General features: G+C 41.1%; 2 protein-coding genes across 2 annotated transcripts in view; one reads left to right on the plus strand and one right to left on the minus strand.

Moving 5' to 3' along the window:
• DSPP (dentin sialophosphoprotein) overlaps positions 1-20,871 on the plus strand; it is a 144,099-nt gene that overhangs the window by 26,411 nt on the left and 96,817 nt on the right. The window contains exon 3 of the mRNA XM_049709017.1: positions 8,125-8,326. The gene's annotated coding sequence lies outside the window, so the exon portion shown is untranslated. The remainder of the gene's footprint in view (positions 1-8,124; positions 8,327-20,871) is intronic.
• Positions 1-20,871, minus strand: part of SPARCL1 (SPARC like 1) — a 53,957-nt gene that overhangs the window by 12,723 nt on the left and 20,363 nt on the right. The window contains exons 2-8 of the mRNA XM_004266146.3: positions 12,220-12,283; positions 7,344-7,514; positions 5,980-6,957; positions 4,620-4,692; positions 3,559-3,677; positions 3,208-3,328; positions 1,575-1,711 (exon numbers count right to left, since the gene is read on the minus strand). Of these exons, the coding sequence (XP_004266194.1) occupies positions 1,575-1,711; positions 3,208-3,328; positions 3,559-3,677; positions 4,620-4,692; positions 5,980-6,957; positions 7,344-7,514; positions 12,220-12,273 (1,653 nt within the window). The 5' untranslated portion in view covers positions 12,274-12,283. The remainder of the gene's footprint in view (positions 1-1,574; positions 1,712-3,207; positions 3,329-3,558; positions 3,678-4,619; positions 4,693-5,979; positions 6,958-7,343; positions 7,515-12,219; positions 12,284-20,871) is intronic.

The raw sequence follows: 20,871 nt of genomic DNA on the forward strand, positions 1-20,871 counted from the left end.
CTTAGTTGCACCGTGGCATGTGGGATCTTAGTTCCCTGACCAGGGATCAAACCTGCGTCCCCTGCATTGGAAGACGGATTCGATTCTTTACCCCTGGACCACCGGGGAAGTCCTGGCATACTCCATTCTTAATCCTTTATGTATTTCCATCCAGTGCCTGCTGTGGCTCAGGTCAGCCCTGGCGTGATGCTGCTTGGCACCCCCATTGAAATTTCCCTGTTTTGTATCTAATGCTCTCAAGGCTGTCTGTGGCAATGTGTTGTTAAAGAGAGAGGATAGAAATTATTTAGGGGCAATGCATATAAAACTACCAGCTTGTGACGTTACCAATTAGTGCACTGAGTAACTGAAAGCAATCAGAACAGAAATTCTACTTGTTCTCATGAACACATCTACCAATTTCCCTCCTTGTCACCATGCGTGAAATTCCTTCGCTCCTCACCTACTAAGCCCAGCCGCTCACTGGTGCTCAGAAGCTCACCCCTTCTCATCTACTCAAGAATACCCTGTGGCAGCTGGGCACCCTTCCTTCTTTACTGGATTATTTCCAGAGGCATACAAACATCCTCTGTCACCTCCCGCTCGTAGATAGGACCCTTGAACTCACATTCCTGTCCACCTGCTACCCATTTCACTTTTCCCCTTTACAGCAAAGTGTCTTCTATACTTGCTGCTTTTACATCATTCCTCCTATTCTCTTTTGAACCCTATCCATTCAGGCTTTTCTCTTGCAAAAACAACTCCTGTCATGGTCAACTATGACTGTCATGTGCCAAATCAGGGGCCAACTCTCAGTCCCCATCTTAACAACCTGTAAACAGCATTTGACACAGTTAATGCACACCCTCCTACATGTTTTATTTTTTTCTTTATAGCATGTTTCATCCCACCTGACATAACATATTTGCATAAATGTTTATTTGCATGTATTTATACATTTGCATGTATGTTCATATTTGCATACATGTGTATATAAGTATATATCATCTCTTTGCCTAGAGTGTAGGCTCATGAAGGCAGAGATTTTTGTTTGGTCCCTTGCTGTATTTCCAGCATGTAAATCAATTCCAGGTACCTGGTATACACTCAATAACTATCTGATGAATGAATTTTCCCTGGGAACTTCTAGGATTAATATTCTGCACTTTTTAATCTTAATATATTACTGACATTGTTAATAATGGATTTCCCTTATATCATAAATCTATGTCTGGCCTATAAAGGCAAAAAACACGTTTAGATTTAAATAATATGCCTGGGCCTGAACATATAAAAACGCTGAACTGAGGTTCATTTTGGTCAACAGAGTTTGCTCTAGGGATGAGTTCAAGAGCTCTTACTCAGGCCCCTGCCCTGCCTGTACGAATCGGGTGGTTTGGCTGTGTCCCAAGCTTTGAAGCGTGAATAATGACCACTACTATTCTGTTAATCCATGGGTGTTAACTAGGTGTGGTTTCTGATATGCAGAGGAAGGGCTGATATACCCCTCCCCCTCCACCCCGCCCCGTCCCCTGACGCTTTTTTCCTCAAGCTCTGTAGACAGACGCTTAGGTAGCTGGCCGTGGATAACTTACTTTATTTCTCTGCTTCTCATTTAGATATCCAGCGTGCTCAGGGTTAGGTTCATAAAGCTGCATGAGGATATTCTTGAGCCAGTCTCTCATCCTTAGAGGAAACTGGTTCACTTCAAAGTCCGTACAAGCAGGAATAGCTGTTCCAGGCAGAAAGTAAATTGATTTTAATTTGGGGGTCTTACTCCGGTCCCAAGGACAGTCCTCATAATAGGATGCTTGACAACTTCCGGTGACTGACAGCATCCTCACTGCCCCTCCATCACAACAGTGGTCCTTAACCCTGGCACCATAGCAGAGTCGCCAGGAGTGTTTTAAAAACATACCAGATGCCAGCTTCCTTTCAAAGAAATCCTGATTTGATTGATCTGGGTGGAGCCTGGGCATCAGGGTGTTTTAAAAGGCTCCAGAAGCAATTGTGATGTGCAGCCAGGGCTGAGAACCACTACTCTAGAATCAGAGAGTTGGAATTCAGAGGTAGAGGTCACAAGAGCTATTTATTAGGAGAAAAGAGCAAAAGGCAGCAGTTAGCTTATACTGTGGAAATAATGTTAAATCTCAGTGGCTTAAAGGAACAAACATATTTTTCAGATTTATTGAAATATAACTGACATACCACACTGTAAGTTTAAGGTGTGCAGCATAATGACTTGACATCCATATATTGTGTAATGATTACCACAGTAATCATTAGTTTAGTTAAACATTTGTAACCTCATATAGTTAACTTGAGTTTTTTATTTCCTTGTGGTGAGAACTGTCAGGATCTACTCTCTTAGCAACTTTCAAATATACCATATACAGCAGTGTTGACTAGTATGTCGTACATCACATCAAACGTTTATCTCTCCATCCTGCTGCATGTCCCCTGTAAGTTGGCAGGAGAGCTCTGCTCCTCTGTCTCTCTGGGGCTCAGGATGGGGGAGACACCGCCATTCAGCATCATCTCAACACGAGGTGAAGACGGCATGGAGAGCCATACACAGCTCTTAAATGCTCTGTCCAGAGCTCCCATGGATGACTTTTGCTCACATTTCACTGGACAAAGCAACTCATATGGCTGCATCTAACATCAAGGGGGCTGAGAAACTGAATCCTCTCATGTGTCTGGAAAGACAGGAGAGGTTAGTGAGCACTGCTAATGTGGAGAATCACTTAGCGACCAGGAGATCCAAACACAATTGAGAGTATCCTGGGGAAGGAAGACAATTTCAAAAACTTCTGGAGGACTATGCTGTCACTAAAACTTCTTGGCAAAGGCTTAGCTTTTGGAAGAGGACGACTAATTTAACAAAATTCCAATGATTCATCTCAGTTATTAAGCGGATAACATTATCATAGTGGTTCTGAACGCTGACTGCACATTAGAATTGTCTTGGTTACTTTGAAAACAAGTGAAAAAACAATGCCAAGGTTCCAACCCAGTCCAATTAAATCAGAATCTCTCACAGTTAAAGCCTGGACATTATTCTTCTAATTTTTAAAAAAGTCTTCCCAGTTATTTTAATGTGCAGCCTGGATTCAGAACTACATTGACTTTTTGCTATTGTCGCCTGCATATATATGAGTACCTATATATATGTATATAATTCAGATTCATCCAAAACACTTTCAGCAGTGGTGGTTAGACTCTTACATTTGCAGGCTCCAAAGTAATCTAGCTGCAGTTGGTGCCCCTTTTTGGTCCCCTCCAATCTGCACTTAGTAGCAAAGAGATGGCAGGAGCTGGCGTAGGTCTGATTGTCAGTGCCGCAAACCTAAGAAAGACAAGTAGGAGAAAAACCTCAGGCTTGGGGATGTTCATTGGGAAAACACTCTGTTCCTTAAAGTCTAATGAACTGCTGTTTCTATTGACTGTTGTTTAAATATTAGATGATAACCTGGGCATTCACTCTTTCCTTTAACAAAAGATTTCAACTGCAAATTACTTTCATTCAAATCACTAACTGTTTGATGTCCCTTAAAGACCATTTTGTAGAAGCCTTACTTGGTCAAGGAGTTTTGTAGGAGGACAAGTCGCTGGATCTTGGCAAGCACAGTGGGGTTTTCCCTGTTGATCAGTCTTGCAGACGTGTCCTCTTTTACACTGGAAGCTCATGCAAGAATCTAACAGAAAAGTTTAGACAGGAAACATGGACAAAGCTAAAGTGAGTACGTAAACTCAAATTCATCCAGACAGTTCCATTTTCATGAATAAGAGAAGATTTGGGAAAACATTAGAAGTCTTTTTAATGGATGCGTTAATTTTCAGGTGGGACCCTCTGGCTCCAGACTATTTTGCATAATAGTCTAGATTTCTTTGCAGTTTGGATTGGGGATCTAAAAAGAACAAACAACTTTTCTTGACCTTCCGGCAATGGTCATAGTCTGACATCTACAGAGCAGTGCTGTGCAAGTTGGTCAAAGTTAAATAAGCCATGAGAATTTTTATGGTTGAAATTCAAAATTTTGTAATTGGGGTATGTGATTAAGAATTAGGTCTTGGGGGCTTCCCTGGTGGTGCAGTGGTTGAGAGTCCGCCTGCCGATGCAGGGGACACGGGTTCGTGCCCCGGTCCGGGAAGATCCCACATGCCGTGGAGTGGCTGGGCCCGTGAGCCATGGCCGCTGAGCCTGTGCGTCCGGAGCCTGTGCTCCGCAATGGGAGAGGCCACAACAGTGAGAGGCCCGCGTACCGCAAAAAAAAAAAAAAAAAAAAGAATTAGGTCTTTATTAAATATGAGATCTCAATTCTAAGTTATGGATTTGAGTGTAAATAAGGTAGAATCAATTTTTCTTCTCCGAAGCAAAAGGACTTAGAGAAAAAGAATTCTAGCTTTTGCAGTAACATTGCAACCGATTTCCAGTTTGTAAACACAGTTACCACAGTTGTAGATCAAATGTGCACATGAGAATGTCAACAATTTATGGGAGCATTTCCTTGGGGAGGAGTGGGGAGAGGAAAAATTCTGTGCAGTAGTCACAGATGAAGGCATGGGGATAGCGCAACATAGCCCATTCCGTCTCTCTCCTCATATAGTCACAGACTGCTTGCTTAGCCCGTACTCACCGACACTGTGCACCCTTGTGTTGCCTTCAGTTGAATGGTCATCTTCATTCAGTGAGCTTTCTGCTTTCTTGGCCTTTATAATAACAAGAGCAGAAGTTGAAGTCTATTTTAGGGAAAGCCTTTACATAATTTATATTTCCACTGTGCGTACCTTCACAGAGCTTTTCATACTCCGATCGTTTCAGATCTCAGAAGGAGAAGACACCAGCCGCAGCCGTGGAAATAGACAGTAACCCTCTGAGAACAGGAGCCATTTCTATCTTTATGAACTGGGTTCAGTGCTATATCTCTGGGGGTTACCCAATAAACATTGGAACTAACATCAGAAGCGAAGTTGGAACCTCCCCTTTGGTTTGGGAAAACAGTAGAAATGTGGTATTACCATGTGATTCTATAGTTAAGACATGATTACATTAGTAATCTCTGTGACGCTATTGGGAAACGTTTCTTACCAGGTTTCTAAAATGTAAGAAAACTCCTGCCTTAGAATGGCAGCAGAGTTCTCAGGAATCGAAGTTAGTATTCACCTTGCCCACCAAAAGCTGTGCTTAGGTGCTCCTGGTGGGTGGCTGCCAGAGTTTTGCATGAAAGCTCCAAATGATTAAACAACCAAATTGCAATATGTTTCTTCCCTTCCCTCACCCTGTTGCTGTTTCCCGATTATCATTTTGGTGTGTGTTTGCTTCAAAAAGCTGTAGCTGAAGTCTTTGTTCTTTGCCTTTATAGCTAAATCAATAAACATTGCTGGATCTCTTACGTTATTATGTTAGAGGCATTTTGCTAGGCATTGGTGATCAACTTGACTATGACCTGGCACCTGCTATCAAGGCATGAGAGCAGCAGTTGTCATGCCTCCCATCCCTCTTATCTATCAGAATTTACCACTCTAGTTAGTGCCAGGGACGTTCAACTGCCGGTATCTGCATCTCTGTGCCTGGAAAACCACGACACTCTATATGGCCTGCCCAAGGACAGACTGGAAGTGCTGGGGAATTCACACCTCTCCTAGTAATCCTCAGCTTATATAAAAGCCATAGGTCCCTCACTCTCCAAAGGGGCTAATCCAGAGGAATGTGCTTTCCATGGCTTTAATTATGTACCGTTGATTAGCTTCCTTTGTTCCCTGAACTTCTCAAACAAACTGCACTAAAATCCAGGATATGCTTCTAGGGGAACCCAAATAAAACAGGCATTTTCAGACTAATGATGGAGATGTAGAGAAAAATAAATAATTATAATATATTTTAGTAATGTACTAAGAGATGAGCACAAGGGATTGCAGGAGCACAGAGAAAGGTCATGGCTATTTTTTGAAAAGCTAACCACTTTATCGGACAAGCATCATTGTAAACAATCTCACCCCTCGGTTTTCTACAGGTTCGCTGGTATCTACATTCTCATTCTCACGTGCTTTTTCTCTTTGCTCCTCATAGTTAATGTGATAGTAATTGGATTGAGCTCTTTCATTCTCCAGGAAAGCCTCGCTTGGGTTGAAGTACTCCTCACTCGCATTGTGCCTGGGGCCATCATCACCGTCATCATCAGTCCCATGATTTCTGGGCATGATGTTACCATCCGTAGGCTCCACCAGCAAAGGCTCAGAAAGAGTCTTTTTGTCCATCTTCTCATGGTTGCTGATAACTTCAAGGCCAGGCTGTGCTTCTCGGCTCTGCCATTCTTTATCTTGATTGGGCTTACTGATTTTTGATGCAGTTTCCTCTTCCATTTCTGCATTGGAGTTTTCCTCTTCTTGCTCTTGGCCACCCTGTTCAAACTCATCTTTCTGCATCTTGCTTACTTGAGTTGGTTGATAGGACTCTTCCAGAATACCATCAGACTGTGTACTGTCTTCTTCCTGATTGCTGGTAGAATGCTGCTCGGGAACTTCTCTCTCCCTTTCTTGGTTATCATTGTGGGTACCAATTTTACCTGGCTCTTCCTCATCTCCATTTGGGATATTTGGACCCTGCTCTTGGTTTCCTTGAACACTTAGATCTTGGATATGTTTGCTGCTCCCGTTCAACTGAGGATGTGAGTCATTTATAGGTTGTTCTTGGTTTTCCTCTGTCTCTGTGATGCTTTCTTGTTGATTAGAATCTACAGTGGGACTAACATCATGACCAAGGAATCTCTTGGGGAGCTTTTCCTTTGGAGGCTCACTCATATCTTCTTTAAGGTCCAGTGTACCTTCAGTTGGTGTATACTCCAAATTCTCAATTAAGTCGCTTTCACTTTTCTCTTGATCCTGTAATCCCAGGTGTTGGCTGTAACTCTGGTCCTGATCTGCTGACTGGTCATGGTTTTCCTCCTCTGACTTTAGTACTGAAGATTTTTCAGGCTAAAAAGAAAAAAGTTTATCCTTGAAACAAATGATTATGTCATATCTACATCATATTTACAATTCATAAGCCAGCATTGGATATTTCTTAATTCTTTTTCTTCACGTAATGTCTTATAAACTTACTTTTGATGTTCTTCACATTTGATAGCTACAAGTTTAACCTGAACTTGAATTTTTTGAAATAAAACAATTATGTAGCACTTCAGCCCAAGAAGTAAAACTCATTAATCCTCACAATTCTGTTAGAGATTGGAGGCAGTTGATGTGATCATCATCTTAAAAAAATTAAACTTAGAGTGAATCAGGTAGTCTCTTTGACCACGCTTTAGAATTGAGACCTTGAGAGACAAAAGTCTGTACTAGTATAACCATGTTACTTTTACCTTATGAGTGGGATGGTCTTCTATGGATACTTCAGTTTCATTTTCTGCATCTTCAGCCCTTACAGTGGGGATTGCAGTGTGCTCAGATGTTACCAACATTTCAGCCTGTTGGAAGGAACTCAAGGAATCAGCAGTTGGGTTGGAATGATCAGATAGGAACCTTGCTTGTGTCTGAAAAAAATTAAAAACTGGTTTGTTATTCATGCCTAAATGTTAAAAATTTCTAGCTACTTTTTTCTTGTCATCATTGTTAGTAGTAATATATTTCATTTATACATCAGTTAAAAGATATTCTCTAGAATTTTTAAAGATACAAGCAAATAGTCAGAATATAATCTTAAGTGAAAACAAAATCCCAATCATGATGAAGAAAAAGTTATATATGCAGAGAATGGGGGAAGATAGGGCCAAAATGATTTCAATAATAGCAACCTTTGATTTTTGGAATTATTTTCTGTGTTTTTCAAACTTTTACAAAGCATTTGTACTTTATAATTTTGAAAAATGTTGTTTAGCATAAAGATGAAATCAAATTAACCATAGGCTATAGCACTGTGCATTTTCTTAAATTAACTTTTAAGTACTCACTGATAATTAGCAGGAAAAGTTATAAACCCTTTATTCAATATTTGTGTATTTTCCTAACTCTGTCAGTCTTATATTCATCAGGAAATCATGTAGTAAAAAAATAATTTAATCTTGAACTAATTGAAAAACTGTATGAAACAGGACACCAAGTCTAGTAGGGCTGAACAACTATGGAGTATTATTTCCTTTATAGGAATAGCTCTATTTCTAGCAAGACTGGAGGCATAGATGAAGAGCTGGGCGGTGATACATGATGGAGAAGTTGAACAACTGGACGTAGAGATAAGAGACCTTCCTTCAAGTCTTGACTCTGCTATTTACTATGTGTGGTGGTTTGACAAATTGTTCATCTGTACTCTCTCATCTCTCAAGGTGAGGTGAGCAGAAATATCAAGGTAAGGCTATGTATACAAGACATTTTGTGAATTTTAAGGGGTAACCCAAGTGAAAAATTACTATAGCTAGTAGTAATATCACACAGTGGTAACAATATGAACTGTCTGATATCTTAGGCAGGTATTCATCACAGGTCTTTATTAGAGAGATACTGTGAACACTCATGTCAGACAGGTCCAGGTATAAGTATAAAACTCAGATTTTATTTGAATTGACTTGTCTTTACTCCATTACCAGGTCCTGTAGTGCTGATTATATAATGTAAAGAAAGTCATGGAGTACAGGATTTTATTGATTGATTTAGTTTTAAAGTGAAATATAAATTACTTTTTTAAAGTATTTATTTCATATTGGAGTATAGTTGATTAACAATGTTGTGTTAGTTTCAGGTGTACAGCAAAGTGATTCAGTTATACATATACATGTGTCTATTCTTTTTCAAATTCTTTTCCCATTTAGGTTGTTACATAATATTGAGCAGAGTTTCCTGTGCTATACAGTAGGTCCTTGTTGGTTATCTATTTTATTTTATTCTATTCTATTCTATTCTATTATTTATTTAGTTAGTTAGTTTTTGGCCACACCCCACAGCATGTGGGATCTTATTTCCCTGACCAGGGATCAAACCCACGCCTTCTACATTGGAAGGCAGAGTCTTAACCACTGGACTGCTGGGGAAGTCCTATATTGTTTTATTAATTTTTATTGGAGTATAGTTGCTTTACAATGTTGTGTTAGTTTCTGCTGCGCAGCAAAGTGAATCAGTTATACGTATACATATATCCACTCTTTTTAAGATTTCCTTCCCATTTAGGTCACCACAGAGCACTGAGTAGAGTTCCCTGTGCTCTACAGTAGGTTCTCATTAGTTACCTATTTTATACATAGTCGTGTATATATGTCAGTCCCAATCTCCCAGTTCATCCCTCCACCCCCAGGATTTTTTTTAGATGTGGTTTCTTCTCTTGCTTCTTATTACCTTTTCAACTAAAAGGAATAATCATATTTGAAAAAATTTCCAGAGAAGCCATTTTTAAGAGGAGCATGGAGAAAGAACGGTGGCCAGTTTGGCAAGTTGCTGGCAGGGGCCTGATGGAGGACAATAGTGGAGGAGACTTTCTGCTTATTAATGGAGAACTGCTCCCTGTCTCTGCACCCTTCTTCCTCCACTCCTCCTCAGCAAGCTGGAAGAAAGGCAACAGCTTATCTTTCAGAAACACAGCAGTTTATCTTTCAGAAATTTTCAGAAAGTGAAATTCTGTTTCATTATTCTCTCCACATGTAACAACATACCCTCTGGAAATCTGTGTGGTTTCTCTGAACCATACAGAACTCACTTATTTCCGGAGATTTCAGGCAGGCAGGGAAAATGATACAAGATTTTTAACAGGTATATCCTTTGAGAAGATACTTTTTGTTTTGTTTTGTTTTGTTTTGTTTTTTTGCGGTACACAGGCCTGTCACTGCTGTGGCCTCTCCCGCTGCGGAGCACAGGCTCCGGATGTGCAGGCTCAGCAGCCATGGCTCACGGGCCCAGCCACTCCATGGCATGTGGGATCCTCCCGGACCGGGGCACGAACCCGTGTCCCCTGCATCGGCAGGCGGACTCTCAACCACTGCGCCACCAGGGAAGCCCGATACTTAGTTTTTTAACACGGGACTGAGTCTATGAAAAAAATTTTCCTAGCAGGGAAACATCTGGAACATGTCTATATGCAGGCGTGTCATTCAAACATTTAGTTCAAAGACCCTTTTGATGCTTGTTTACATAGTGGCAACAGCTGCAAGGGCAAACCGCATTTTCAAGAGAAAACAATGGTCCTGTGGGAACTTCTCTCTGTGCTGAACATATTAATTATTCCACTTCTGTAATTTCAGAGGAGAATTTATAATTACAGCTGGAGTAGCTCCTCGTTACTTAAGCATGATTCTTAGCAGTGCTCACAAATTCTTTTTTCTAAGAACTACTTGGTCTGGGTGGCCTGGTGCTTATCCTTGCTGACACATCTGTCAACCAGAAGCTATCCAAAAAGCAAGGACAGGGACTTCCCTGGTGGTCCAGTGGTAAAGAATTTGCCTTACAATGCAGAGTACACGTGTTCGATCCCTGCTCAGGGAACTAAGATCCCACATGCTGCGGGGCAACTAAGCCCGCGTGTAGCAACTACTGAGCTCACACGCCTCACCTAGAGCCCATGTGCCGCAAACTACAGAGCCCCCGTGTCCTGGAGCTCGCGCACCACACAACTAGTGAAGAGAAAACCTGCACGCCACAACTAGAGAGAAGCCCGTGCACCACAAAGAAAGATCCTGCGTGCTGCAACTGAGACCTGACGCAGTCAAAAATAAATAAAATATATAAATAAATAATAAATAAATCTTTAAACAACAACAAAAGCAAGGACAGACTCTTAGACGTAGTAGAGAGGGAAGGAGAGAAGGAACAAGAGATAAATTGCTTTGTCTATTTCAAGGAGGTTGATTTATCCATTTGGTGAAAAGGAAAAAATGGCACAAATCCTTTAGTCTGATTAAGGATGATATGGATGCTTTGGGAGATATCCAAATGATCATCCAAGCTACGGTCCCATTAAATCAACAAAGACAACGTTCAGGTATTTTGAGGCTGCTGACATGGTCTCAGATGATCTGATTTGTGTGTGGCTGATTTATTGCCGTGTAAATGGTGGGGCTAGTATATCTGGCTGTGAAGAAAAGAAAGTTCTGGTCCTGTCTGCTTTCAGCATGTTTGCTTGGATGTACCCCCAAGTGTGAGTTAGGAGCTGATTTATGGTTACCATATCATTTCCTGTCCTTAACCTATTGGGTCTTGCTTTCATTATAGACTCAGAATTTCTCAGCCAGTATGTATTGATCTTGAAGAAAATGCTGCTGGCGAGTGTGGGTATTTGCTCCAAGATTTCTCATACTAATTTCTTAGATTTTTCATATTAGCCTGGTGAGCTTCCATAGGAGAATTTATTTCTTCCTGTTCTCTTTGGTATTTGGGCATATTCCCTGGCTAATAGACTGTTAGTCAACACTTTCAGCTGCGTACTTGTATCTTGTAGAACCTGTTAGCTCTTAAAGAAATATATTTTTTGTCGACCTTTTTTTTGTTGTGTCTCGCGGCTTGCGGCATTCTAGTTCCCCGACCAGGGATCGAACCCGGGCCCCCTGCAGTGGAAGCATGGATTCCTAACCACTGGACCACCAGGGAATTCCCAAGAAATATATTTCTTTAAAGTACCTTATTTCATTTTTACTAGTCATTCATTCCTTGCTTGGGAAAAAAATAATTTGATTAAAATAAAAATGAATTTATCTACAAAACAGAAATAGAGTTACAGATGTAGAAAACAAACTTATGGTTACCAGGGGGGTAAGGTGGGGGGGGAAGGGATAAATTGGGAGATTGGGACTGACATATACACACTACTATATATAAAATAGATAACTAATAAGGACCTACTGTACAGCACAGGGAACTCTACCCAGTACTCTGTAATGGCCTATATGGGAAAAGAATCTAAAGAAGAGTGGACATGTGTATATGTATAACTGATTCACTTTGCTGTACACCTGAACTAGCACAACATTGTAAGTCAACTATACGCCAATAAACATAAAAAAATTAAAAAAGAGAACTTCAAACCATTCTATAAGAACATTTTATTTATTTATTTATTTATTTATTTAGGGAGGGTGGTCCCTGATTTGTTTATTTCTTAAAAATTTAGGGCTATATAAAATCAAAAGCACCTCACAAGTGATATGATTAACATGCTACTAAGTAAATAGCACAAGCTGAAGAACATTTTCTTTTAAATGGAGGATTTCTAAATTGAATGTCAGGAAGGAGAGATGTAACAATAGAAGAAAGGATATTTACCGGGATTGCAACTGCAGTTTCCAAAATGAATAGGAAAAAAATCACAGACTTCATTTTTCTAGACCTGTAAACCAAGAAGATAATTAGCAGTAGTGGGTAAAATTTCCTTGTAAAAGATTAAAAGATACTCTGCTTAGCAAATATTGAGCTTGATACTGTCCTTTGTATTTAAAGGCAATTGTTGTCCTTGTGGACTAACATGTCTGAAAAGACCGATTAATGACAGTTTTTACCCAATCATGTCCCTCTGAGAATGACTCCTTGATTTTTTGGCCCAGCTGTGTTTGGCAGAACCTGTCTTTGTTTTGTTTTGTTTCTATTAATTTATTTCTTTTATTTTTGGCTGCGTTGGGTCTTCATTGCTGTGCACGAGCTTTCTCTAGTTGTGGCGAGCGGGGGCTACTCTTCGTTGCGGTGCACGGGTTTCTCATTGCGGTTGCTTCTCTTGTTGTGGAGCACGGACTCTAGAGCGCAGGCTTCAGTAGTTGTGGCACGCGGGCTCAGTAGTTGTGGCACACGGGCTTAGCTTCTCCGTGGCACATGGGATCTTCCCGGACCGGGGATCGAACCCGTGTCCCCTGCGTTGGCAGGCAGATTTTTAACCACTGTGCCACCAGGGAAGCCCACCTAGCTTTGTTGATGACTGTGCTTTCTTGGATAAAGGCTTTATGCAGATCTTGGTTCTGAAGATTTGTGAGTGTTCACAGTGAATGCAGAAGTCACAAAGTGAAGTAATATAGTGGGTCAGGTTTGAATTAAACAAACTGCTTCTTTGGTGTTGGAGAAACTCATACATTCAGTAGAGATTTTTAGAAATGAGACATTGCACTGCCCTACAGGGGCCATCCATGTTCACTAATTTAGAGGTCGCACATTGGGAATCTGTGAGCTGGTGGTGGCTTGCAGATGGGTTGGGTTTGGCAGGCACTGTGTGTTTTAAACTAGCATTCTAAAATCTGGAGCTTTCATGTGAAAGTTCAGATTTGTAGTTTCTCTTGAACCATTGAGCCTCTTAGCACCAATATGTCTTTATGGCAACCGCTGGCTGGATCTGAGTTGAGACTATCATCTATAAGTGATGCTGGCAGTTGTACCTGGTCTGTCTCATTTTTGTTATTTGCCATGCATTTGAGTTTAATTAGTTCCAAATGAACTTATTTAATTTAGAGATGAAACAAGTGAGGCTCAGGGAGGCTAAGTAAATTGGCCTCCACATGAACTCTTAAAAGAGTGGGCTGTCTACATTTTCTTGCAGAGTATCCCTAAGCCTGGTAGTCTGAACTCTGACTGGGATTAGGGGTACACTTTTTATTCTTTAATAGAGATTCTCTGGATCTCCCAGAACTAGAATATGACTTTTTAAATGATTTTTTAGAGTCATAGCTTTATATATAAATACATCCATACAGCTTTAAATATTACTTTGATGTTTATAAAGAAAGTGAGGAATTTCTTCTGCTAGTTACTCAATATTTTTAAATAAATGCTTAAGTGGGTATTTAAAAATATCTTAATATTTAACATTATTCAACTAATTTAATACTGTAACAGCTCTCACTTCACACACACACAGCACATGCACGCACACATGCACACAGTACTCTTCTTCTCCTCCTTCCCCTCCCCCTCTTCCTAAAATAATTGTATCACAATTCTTATTTAAATCACTATTTGACATTTTGACAAGGTAAATATTCTTCGTAGCTGAGCCAAGTAGCAGTTTCTTGTGTTGAGTAATACTTACATTTCTTTTCTTGAACAATATTTTGTTTTTGTCTGGACCTAGAAATTGTCTCCCTTTTCAAAGTACTTTCCCATGTACCCATCACTTATTCTTCCCAAATTTTCCAAGGTAGGTGAGGCTATTAAAATAAATCATAATCTAGAATTTAACGTTCATTCACTCTTTTCACCAGTATTTATTAGGTTTATGGAACTCTAGTCATTTATATTTTAGATCAGCATATTATTACTAGTCTACTGTTTTGGAAAACCGTTAATGTAGTATAGTTTCAGGCAGGGTCTCTTTATCTTGGCACTATTAACATCTTGGGCTGCATAATTTTCAGTTGTGAGGGCCATCCTGTGCATCGTAGGACATTTAGCAGCATCCCTAACTTCTGCCCATTGTATGTCAGTAGCAAGTCCCTCAATCCCCACCAGTTATGACAACCAAAAACGTCTTTAGACATGGCCAAGTGACCCTGGAGGGCAAATTCACCTGATTTAGACTTACTGTCTTAGTAGAAGGAACGTGGTGCTTTGGGATTAGAAACACATGTATTTGAACTTGAACCCACACTTGCCATCCATGTAATCTTTGGAAAATTACTTAACCCTCTGAACCTCAGATTCCCCATCTGAAAATGGGGATAACGTCTGTGATGGTTAATTTTATGCGACAACTTGACTGGCCTGTGGGATGCCCGGGTATCTGGTTAAACATTATTTCTAGATGTGTCTGTGAAGGTGTTTCCAGAAGAGATTAGCATTTGAATCAGTAGACTGCATAAAGCTGATTGCCCTTCCAGTGTGGGTGGGCTTCATCAGATCTGTTGAGGGCCAACAAAAAGTTGGAATAAGGGAGAATTTGCTCTCTCAGCCTCCCTGTTTGAGTGGGAACATTGGTCTTCTCCTGCCCTTGGTCTGGACCATATACCATCAGTTCCTGGTGCTCAGGCCTTCAGACTAGAAGTGCACAGTTACATGAGATCACCATGCTTACTGGGTCTCCAGCTAGCAGAAGCCAAATCATGGAACCTTATCAGTGTATATAGTTGAATGAGCCAATTTCTTATAATCAATCTCTCTCTATATATAAATATAAACACATATCTATTCCCTGCCACCCTGGAGAACCCCAATACAACATCTAATTCAGTTTTGTGAAGATTAGAAGAAATAGTATTTGTAAAAATGCCTGATACCTAGGAGATGCTCAATACATCTTTCTTTTTTCATTTTCCATAAAAGTCAAATTGCGATTCTTAGATAAACAACTTAGAGCCTCAGAAAATAATAGAATTTAATTTTTGCTGTGAGGTCAGAATAATTTTCCAGTGGACATTTAGAGTCTCTTTTGCCCACACATTTACCAAAGCTCCCTTTAACTTGAGGAGTCTTTCCTACATTCATCACAAATAACAATGGAATTAGGCTAAGACACCGTTACCACATTTCTTGTAAATGGTAGCGACATAAAGAGGAAGCAAAAATCAGCAAAAGCATTGTGGGTTTTAAAACTAATTTCCTTCTGATTTTAGTTTTTATAGCACTATGTATAGCTAATTAAACTTGAGAAAATATTTCCCTTTGATTTGATCATAGGATCTCACAAATTGCCTTCACTTTCTTAAATCTAATGCAGCTGAATGAGTCAAAAAGAAACATGTGCCCAGTTGGCCAGAGCTTGCATCACTCATCTACTCTGTTATTCATTTATTGAGCACTTACTAGACACTGCCTAAGCACAGGGCCACATGGTTCCTGTCTGAAGAGTTACAAACGAGGAAGTCAAGTAAATCAGTGATTTAGTATCATGTGATGAGTATGTACATAATGCTGTGGAAATACAGACAAGAAGCATTTACAGTTAGGTAGTTAATGTTGCTAACATTTACTGAGTCCTAAGGGCTTAAGTTACAGGCACTGTTCTGAGGGTTTTGCACATAGTAACTCTTTGAATCTTCCCAACAATTCTACAAGGTAGCACTTTATTTTCATCTTTTTATTAGTAAGGAAACTAAGGTTAAGTAACGTGTTCAAGGTTACTCAGTTAAGTGGCAGAACCGACATTAGAGACCTAGCTGTTTGGTTTTATGTCCATGTTCTCAATCAGTACTCTATACTGCCACTGTATAGAAAAGACTTTCAGAGGAGGGAGTTCTTAACCTGAGATCTGAAAAACCACTCAGTACTAGTTAGCTGTGTGAAAGATGGAAGGGCAATCTAGAGGGTGGAAGCAGCATGGGGAAGGTCCAGAGTCATAAGACAGCATATGTTTGAGTTGCTAGGGTGTTAGTGGGTGAAGCAGAGGGAGATAAGGCTCAAAACAAGGCAAGTCTCTGTGCATTAAACTAGGAATTTTAAGTTCCAGTTGAAAAGCTATGGGTCTTCAATGACTGTAAGTGGGGGAATGATATAATCAGATCTGAGTGTTAGAAAGGGTCCTTGGGACAGCAATGTGGGGGACAGATGAGTAGAAAGACTTACTAGGAGGAAATTGCAATATCAAGATGACAGGTGGTCAGAGCCTTAAATTTTGCCTCTGGTCTTGAGAACGGGAAAGAGGGGGATAGATCCAGCTTGTACTGGCTCATGAGAGCCAGTTGTTAAATTTCCAGGAATTTGGTGAGCTGGCTATTAAACAAAGCCATCACTGAAAATTAAAGTATACACTTACAATTTAGTTATATTAAAAACAAAAGAAATAAATACTCAGAACTCATCATTTTATACTTATTTTACTACTTTTACTGCTACTACTCTCTTGAAGTTATTTATGCCTGTTGTATCTGTAGGTGGAAATACTATATAATGTGTGGTAATGCACTTCTCTTCCCAATTCTATTCAGTGATGTCACATTAGTAGCTTGAAATCAACCATGGTGGGAGGATTACACCATGGAAATCATCAAATGCTACTCATCCCCCATCCCCTGCAAAAGCTGGTAGCTAAACATTTGCCAGTATACCACTGGATAGTTATGAGAAATATTTAAAGCCGGAACAGATAAGACTCAATGTCAAATTGTATACTGTGGGAAGAAGCGAAGGACGAGTCTTGGGCTATCACATTTCTAATTTGGGCAACTGGGTAAAGGGTGGTGGTAATACAAATATAAGGGATTATAAGAGTTTTAGAGGAAAGATGATGATTCGTTTTGGACTTGTTGGATTTGAGTAGAGATATACTTAAATGAATGGGTCTGGAGGTAATCATAGAGTTTGGGGCTAAAGGTATAGTTTGAGTGTTTTTCGCATGAAAAGCTATACAGTGAGTAGAACAGAGGGCAGGAGCCAGAACCCTGGTGAGTGAAGACCATTAGGTGCCATTAGAGGATGGGAAGAACTAAACATACAAAGGATGAGAGAAAGGAGAGTCGCATAAGAAAAAGAAAACATTAAATGTTACAGAGAGGTCAAAGTAAACAAGTCTAGAGATTCTCCACTGCATTTGGAAATGCAGAGGTTACTGGAGAGTTGAGGGAGTGTAGTTTTGGTGCAACAGTGTTGGTAGAGGCCAGTCTCCAGTGACTGGGGAGTAGATAGACAGTAATGGAGTGAAGACAGTGAGTGTAGACCACTCTTAAGATGGTTGGCCATGAAAAGAAAGAGAGTGAGATGGAGATGGTAGCTAAAGGGGAAATGCAGTCACAGGAAACTTTTACTTGTATTCAGGTGTGGTCCTCCAAGTCTTTTCTATGCTGAGGGGGAAACATAAGTAATGAATGAGAAGATAGATGGGAAGAGAGGAGACGTGGTAAATATCATGGCCTCCAGCGACCTGCACCTCCTGGGTTTCATACCCTGTGACTTTGCCCTTGGTTTTGTGACTAGTTCTGGCCAAAGGGACATTGGCAAGTAGGATGCCAGCAGAGGCCTGGGAAGCACTTGCAAAGTGGGATTTGTCCTCCTGTGGAAGCCATCTTCCATGCTATAAAAATGCGTGGACTAGAGGCTGGTCCAGACCACTGAATGATAAGCAGCCACATGAAGAGAACCCTGGAGGATGAGAAACCACAAGGGATGGTTCAGCCCCAGTTAAGCTCCCAGCTGGTTGGAGCCTCATGAGTGACTCCAGACAAAGTCAACAGAAGAATGACCCAGTTGAACTCAGTACAGATTGCAGAATCATGTGCAAATAGGGGGACTGGTTTTAAGCCATTTAATTTGGGGCTGGATTGTTACGCAGTAATAGATAACTGAAATGGGGGAAAACAAAGAAGTTGCCTGAGTCATTGGGGAGGCAATACTGCACAGTGATTAAAGACATAGGCTCTGAAATGGGACTTCCTGGGCTCTAATACTTAATTTGCATAATCTTGGGTAAATTATTCAGCTTTTAGGAATCTCAGTTCTTTATCTGTAAAATCATGATGGACATTAAGTGAGGCAATAGACTCTCAGTTAGCCCTTGATAAATATTTGCTGGTCTCATATAAGCACAGGTGGAAGGTTTAACTTTGAAGAGAAGGAGACTCTTTGTTCTTCCAGACAAAAGGGAGGAAAAACTGTAAGGATATGTTGAGGTGAGGCCCCTAGAAATATCAGTCATTAAGTTGGGCTTAGTTACACCTTCCTCACATTTATAGAGCATTTCACAGTGTATAAAAGATTTTCTTGTATACTGTTTCATTTTATCCAACAAGAAAAGGAGGGTAGATAATATTTAGCTATAAAGAAACAGAAGCTTGAAGAATATAAATTATTTGGCTAAATGTGCAAGACTTAAGACGTGAGCAAGGACTAGAATGCTGTACTGTGGACTCAGAATCCAGGGTTCTCACATGGTCTCGCAGAACAGGCTGCAAACTAGAAATGAGAAGTCTGGCTTTGGGCCCTAGTACTGCCAAGTCCTAAATGCTACTTTGAGAAAATTACTTAATCTCTCCAAACTTCTTCTATAGAATGGGAATAACAATTCCAATGTCAAAGGGAGCCACTGAAGTAGGGAAGCTCTTTGCAAACTCTGAAATAACATACACGTGTAAGTGATTATTATTTCCATTGCTCTGCCTGGTGGCTGTCATCAATATTATCATTATAGCCATTTATGTCTTATATTTAGTGTGGTATAAGGGAAATGAATCTTTAGTGTTCCTTACTTTTTCTCCTCCCTCTTTTCATGTCTTCTTCCCCTTGGTGATATCAAGCTACCCAGGAGTCCTAGTTACAAACTATTTTCACATTTAGTTCACTCAGTGAAACAAACTCACATGTCCTATATTCCACATATTTAAATTCTAGTTTTCTACATGCAATGAATCCATAGGTAGAAGATAAGAAAATGTCTAAGTTAATGTCTTTCTAGTCCGGGTAAGAGGTATCTTCACATTGGCCTTAACCCAAAGGAGCTATAGAATGCTAATATTCTTGGCATAGCTGTGGAGAAGACATGAAGGCAGGATAAGTATAGGGTTTGTCATCTGAGCTTAGGTGGCCAGTTGTGCAGGATTTGGGGGAGTCAACCCCAACTTTTGCTGCATGGTCCCTGATTATTTACTGTGTCCCAGGTTGGAACTATTTTTTAGGGGTCCCATGTTTATTTCCATTCTGAAATCAAAAACAAAATTTAAAGACAGAATATGGTTATGTCATTTAGAATGTTTATAGCAAGTGGGGGGGGAACCTTCAAGATGCTGGAGGAGTAAGACATGGAGATCACCTTCCTCCCAACAAATACATCAGAAATACATCTACATGTGGAACAACTCCTATAGAACACCTACGGAATGCTGGCAGAAGACCTCAGACTTCCCCAAAGGCAAGAAACTCCCCACGTACCTGGGTAGGGCAAAAGAAAAAAGAAAAAACAGAGATAAAAGAATAGGGACAGGACCTGCACCAGTGGGAGGGCGCTGTGAAGGAGGAACAGTTTCCACACACCAGGAAGCCCCTTCAATGGCGGAGACAGGGGCTGGGCAGGGGGAATCTTTGGAGCCATGGAGGAGAGCACGGCCACAGGGGTGCGGAGGGCAAAACGGAGAGATTCCTGCACAGAGGACTGGTGCCAACCAGCACTCACCAGCCCAAGAGGCTTGTCTGCTCACCCACCAGGGTGGGCAGCGGCTGGGAGCTGAGGCTTGGGCTTCGGTCCGATCCCAGGGAGAGGACTGGGGTTGGCTGTGTGAACACAGCCTGAAGGGGGTTAGTGCACCATGGCTAGCTGGGAGGGAGTCCGGGAAAAAGTCTGGACATGCCTAAGAGGCAAGAGACCATTGTTTCGGGGTGCACGAGGAGAGGGGATTCCTTCCCTGTGTGCCCACAGAGGCAAAGCACAGCCTAAACGAGCTCCAGAGATGGGCATGAGCCACGGCTATGAGCTCAGACACCAGAGAGGGGCATGAAACGCTAAGGCTGTGGCTGCAGGCACCAAGAATCCTGTGTGCAAGCAGAGGTCATTGTCCACACCTCCCCTCCCAGGAGCCTGTGCAGCCCGCCACTGCCAGGGTCGCGTGATCCAGGGACAACTTCCCCGGGAGAACACATGGCACCCCTCAGGCTGGTGCAACGTCACGACGGCCTCTGACGCCTCAGGCTTGCCCTGCATTCCGTACCCCTCCTTCCCCCGGCCTGAGTGAACCAGAGCCCCCTAATCAGCTGCTCCTTTAACCACATCGTGTCTGGGCGGGAACAGAAGCCTGAGGGCGACCTAGATGCAGAGGTGGGGCCAAATCCAAAGATGAACCCCAGGAACTATGCGAACAAAGAAGAGAAAGGGAAATCTCCCCCAGCAGCCTCAGGAGCAGCGGATTAAATCTCCATCATCAACTTGGTGTACCCTGCATCTGTGGAATACCTGAATAGACTTAAAATAAAGACTATTACAAGAGACAAAGAAGGACACTACATAATGATCAAGGGATCAATCCAAGAAGAAGATATAACAATTGTAAATATTTATGCACCCACCAGAGCAGCACCTCAATA

The sequence above is a fragment of the Orcinus orca genome, chromosome 4 (assembly GCF_937001465.1).
Source record: "Orcinus orca chromosome 4, mOrcOrc1.1, whole genome shotgun sequence".
Taxonomy (NCBI): Eukaryota; Metazoa; Chordata; class Mammalia; order Artiodactyla; family Delphinidae; genus Orcinus; species Orcinus orca.